This window comes from Molossus molossus, unplaced genomic scaffold, assembly GCF_014108415.1.
Source record: "Molossus molossus isolate mMolMol1 unplaced genomic scaffold, mMolMol1.p scaffold_m16_p_1, whole genome shotgun sequence".
NCBI lineage: Eukaryota > Metazoa > Chordata > Mammalia > Chiroptera > Molossidae > Molossus > Molossus molossus.
The window spans coordinates 77,189,785-77,194,724 of record NW_023425344.1 but is presented as its reverse complement, the minus strand read 5'-3'; the positions used below and the strand labels follow the sequence as shown (position 1 = coordinate 77,194,724).

At 42.3% G+C, this 4,940-nt stretch overlaps 1 protein-coding gene across 1 annotated transcript; it reads left to right on the top strand.

Moving 5' to 3' along the window:
* Positions 1-767: 767 nt before the first annotated feature.
* LOC118629689 (mitochondrial import receptor subunit TOM7 homolog) lies at positions 768-935 on the top strand. The gene has a single exon (XM_036261289.1). It carries the CDS (start codon positions 768-770, stop codon positions 933-935), a length of 168 nt encoding a protein of 55 aa, XP_036117182.1.
* The last annotated feature ends 4,005 nt before the right edge of the window (positions 936-4,940 follow it).

Here is a 4,940-nt window from a genome sequence, read left to right as displayed (position 1 = left end):
TGTAATAATCTGGTTCTTATTTAACAGAAAAGGAGTGAAGCGAGACTAAATAATATAGGCATACCATTTATGTAGCTTTGCCAGCAAGCTGAAGTTAACACTCTCCAGGTCTGTTCTCTGCTAATTGATGGGGAAAGAGACTAAACAAAGGCAATTTAGACACATGCCCAGTAAGGTATGGAGAGGTGCTTACCTGTCTGTCACACCTGGGAACAGGTAGTTGGCCAGAATAGACGTGGCCACTGCAAGCGCATGAAACCTGAGTACATAATCCCCTAGACAAAGGAGGTTTTCTCTCTGGTCTCTCTTGGCACTTGGCCCTCCTGCCTCCTTGGGCCTCCTGTTGCAAAGGGAGCATTCCCTGCATTGTATTTTTCATGTGGCCCACAGCCACGTGGACCCCATACAGTGGAGTAATGGACTGAATTTAGCCTGATGCCTGATCTGGACCTGACTGCAACATGGAATGAAAACTCTGAACACTGGCCTTGTTTCTAGCTCTGCTGAAGCAACAGCTGCATTTCTTCCAGGACTGGGTTAGGGACATGGGACTTTACAACCCCAGGACTGTAACACCACACAAATAAAGACTATTTGTTCTCCCATGCAAGTCTTAGAAAATTCCTTTTCTGAAGATATCACAAGAGTCACCCCACTCCCACAAGTGTCGGGGATATCTGGCCCCCAGATTTCTCCAGCAACAATATCACAGACTTACCCACAGGTTATCAAACACAGTCGCCCTTCTGCACACCCTGGCCGTTGCCATGGTGAAGTTAAGCAAAAAGGCCCAGCAGAGAGTGCAGAAGCTCTTCAAGGGAAGTCAGTTTGCCATCTGCTGGGACTTCATTTCTCTCATGATTTATTTGGAATTTAAGAGGAGTGCAGATTCTGAAACGCCCGGATCAACCATTTTGAGCCTCCTTTGGAGATAGAGGACTGTTTGGTTGTCTAGATTTGTTGATTAATGAATAGGAGCAACATAGAAGGTGTGTACCTGACTAGGAAAATAAATATACCTTGTTCAGACGTTCACCCTGTGGATGATGCAGGGATCTTCATGGATGCATAGAGGCAGAGTGAAGCCTCAGTCTACTGGCTTATTTATGACAGACTGAATAAAACAATTGTTTTTAATAATGAGGAAACAAAGTTTTAAAAAAACATATACCCAGCTTCTCTGTCTTTAGGCTAATATGGAATTGTTTCCATTTGACTCATGTACTGTGCAGATCAGGAGTGAATGTTCCCAAAATGTGTCACCCTGGCACGAAGCCCAGTAAATGTAGGGAGTTTTTTTTTAATTCCCCTTTTTCTTAAAGAGATTTGGATAGAAATACCTGCTGTAGGAAGGGAGCCTTGACTTAATCACCTTAAGAATTTACACCGTAGCATTAGTCAGGAAGACTCGAGGCACGTTAGGCTACATAACGCCCACGCCCTCCGTGTCCCGCTGTTTCTGAGTAGCCCAGCAAGGGTTTTCCTGTCACGAGTGTTCCACTCTTCAACTACCCGTAAGTTGCCCATTCTCACTCCTGAAATCTAATCCTCGCCCCACCTTCTCTTTTGTCCAAAAATGTCATAAATACCCAATGTTGTCACAATGGCTTTGGAATTTTCATGCTTCTGTGAATTCCCTGCATGTACGTATTAAAACTTTGATTTCTCCTGTTAATCTGCTATATGTTGTTTGAATTATCCAATCAGCCAGAAGAACTAAAAGGGTAAGGGGACAGAAGACAATAAGGTTCAGAGATGTTAAGTGACTTTCCCAGGGTCCCACAGATTCCATAGGTCTTTTTTGGGAGCATGAAACAGCTCCCAAAAGAACATCTTTAACATGGCTTTGTTCTAAAGAAGGTCAGTGTGGGGTTTTTATAACCTAATTGAGCAATAAAATTCATAAATAATGACAACTACAAATATTTTAGTATTTCTTTTCATTTATTGCAACTCAGATCAGAGAATAATAATCTAAACAGAGATACTGTTTATATTTTATTCATTCATGAACACCCATTGCATAGCAAGTAAAGAGCTAGGATTATTCAGTAAAGAATACATAGTGCTTGCTTCCTCTTCTACTTGAATTCATGCAAATATAATCCTAAATTAATTCTGTACTTCATCGAGGTAATACAACCTATTCATTTTGACACTGAGCAAGTTTTTTTTATTAAGACAAAATAAGCAGATGAACAAAATAGACCCAGAGACGTAGAAAGGAGTGGTTCAGACTGACAAACCTCAGAGGAGGGGGAGGATGAGATAAACCAAGGAAATTCTATGCATGTATGTGTAACCAATGGACATAGACAACAATGCTGGGGGTGGGGTGTCGGGAGGAGGGTGTCTAGCAGGGGGAAAGGAGAAACATCTGTAACAAAAATAAATAAAAATTGAGAAGAAAACACCTTTGGAAATAACTTGCATTAAAGCTATTCTAAGAGTTTACAACAACAACAAAAAAAAGCAGTTTTAGGTTCCCAGCAAAATTAAGGGGAAGGTATAGAGATTTCCCATATACTTTGATAAGGGAAAAAAATCTGAGATGCTCTAAATTAAATTACAATGGCTGGAAAGCAAAAGAAAGAGACAGAAATGTTTCAATGGAAATCACAACGCCCAGTTGTGGATATTGGACTCCAGTGCAGCTAACTGTCTTCAAGTTTTGTTTTCAAGGCTATGCCACAGAGATCGCAGCACCTGACGACGTCACCAAAGAGGTTCAAACGGCAGACAAAGAATCTGTCAGATTGTCACTGCTTGATTTCATTCCAGCAAAAGCCTTGCATCTGAAAGTCTTCTCAATTGGTTTATGATTTGCTGTGTCCATTAACCTTTGTGTTTTGTGTTCTTCCTTCTGTTTTCATAGGGTGTATGCCTAACCCTAGCCCTAGCCCTAGCCCCAGCCCCCAAAGAGTTCCTTTTCTCTTGTTCTTCTTGCTCTCGTTCCCTCTTGCTCTGTGACCTGCACTCGCTTGTGAGCTCGCCTGTTGTCTCTCCATAGCCACGTGGCTTTAAGCAGTCGCATGGCCTGAGGCTGTGGGAACACACACACACAAGGGCCTGCAGCTGGGAACACAAGCTAAGCTAACCATATGCTGGACTGGACTGGACTTTAATATGGAGCAGAAATTTTGGGTAGTGGCTTTAATTCTGGCCCTGCTGAAGACAAAATTGATCTTCTTCCATGGTGGGAGGCGCAGAGATGGGATCTTGGAGGGCAACCTCTTTCATTTTAAATCATCAGTAAGGCTTTCCATGAAATCCCGTCTCCCGTGGGGCCTCAGGAAATTCTTTTCCTCGTAGCACCCCAAAAACTCCACTTCCACTGATAAGGGAATCATACAGAGTATTTTCACTGCCCTAAAAATTTTCTGTGCTCTACCTATTCATCCCTCTCCACTCCGAACTCCTGGAAACCAAAGTCACCGTTTCCATAGTTTCCATTTTTCCAGAGAATCATATAGCTGGAATGATGTAACATGTAGCGGTGATACTGTGGATTATAATATGAGATATGTATTTGATCCTCCTCCAGTTTCTGGCACAGAGCTCCTAACCCCTTGGAATTACCTAAATTATGAAAACAACAAAGGTGTCAATTGGTGGGTTAATGAGGTGACTTCAGAAAGCACCTTGGAATGGGGGCTGGTTGCCAGGAGAGCCAACCATGTGTTTGAGGGTTGGAACGTTCAGTCCTATTCTGTGACCTCTGGGCAGGGGAGAGGGGATGGAAGTTGAGTTCAATCATCAATAGCCAGTGATTTAATCAATCATTCCTGAGTAATAAAACCTTTATAAAATGCAAAAGGATGGGGTTTGGAGAGCTTCTGGGTTGGTGAACCAACCTGTGGTGGTACTGGGAGTGGAGTATGCTCTGAGGCCTTTCCCTACACCTTGCTCTGTGCATCTCGTCCACGTGGCTGTTCCTGAGCGATAGCCTTTAAAAATAACCAGTGCCCAACACAACAGAAACAAAGAAAAAATGAACACATGGGACTACATCAAACTAAAAAACTTCTGCACAGCAAAAGAAACAACCATCAAAATGAAAAGGGAACCCACTATATGGAAGAACATAATTGCCAACGATATATCAGATGAGGAGTTAATCTCCAAAATATATAGAGTACTCATACAACTCAACAAAAGGAAGACAAAGAACCCAATTAAAAATGGGCAGAGGACCTAAAGAGACACCTCTCCAAACAGGACATACAAATGGCCAAGAGACATATGAAGAAAAGCTCAACATCACTAATCATCAGATGAAAATTAAAACAACTATGAGGTAGCCCTGGCCAGTTTTGCTCAGTGGTTAGAGCATTGGCCTGTGGTCCAGAGCGACCCAGGTTCGGTTCCCTCTAGAGGCATGTACCTCGGTTGCAGTTTGTCCCCAGCCCTGGTTGGGTCATGCAGGTGGTAACCACTCAATGTGTCCCTTTACATGTCAATGCTTCTCTCTTTCTCTCCCTCCCACTCTATCTGAACAAAAAATCGAAAAATGTTCTTAGGTGAGGATAAAAATAAATAAACAAACAAACAAACAAACAACAACTATGAGATATCACCTCACACCTGCCAGAATGGCTGCCATCCACAAATTATCAAACAAGTGTTGGCGAGGGTGTGGAGAAAAGGGGACTCTAGTGCACTGCTGGTGGGAATGAAGACTCATGCAACCACTATGGAAAACAATATGGTGTTACCTCAAAATATTAAAAATTGATCTACCATTTGACCCAGTGATCCCACTTCTAGGAATATATTCTAAGAAGCCTGAAAGAATCAGGAAGAATATATGTACCCCTATGTTCATAGCAGCACTATTTACAGTTGCTAAGTTCTGGAAACAGCCCAAGTGTCCATCAATAGATGAGTGGATAAAAAAGCTGTGGTACATATACACAATGGAACACTATGCAGCTGTAAGA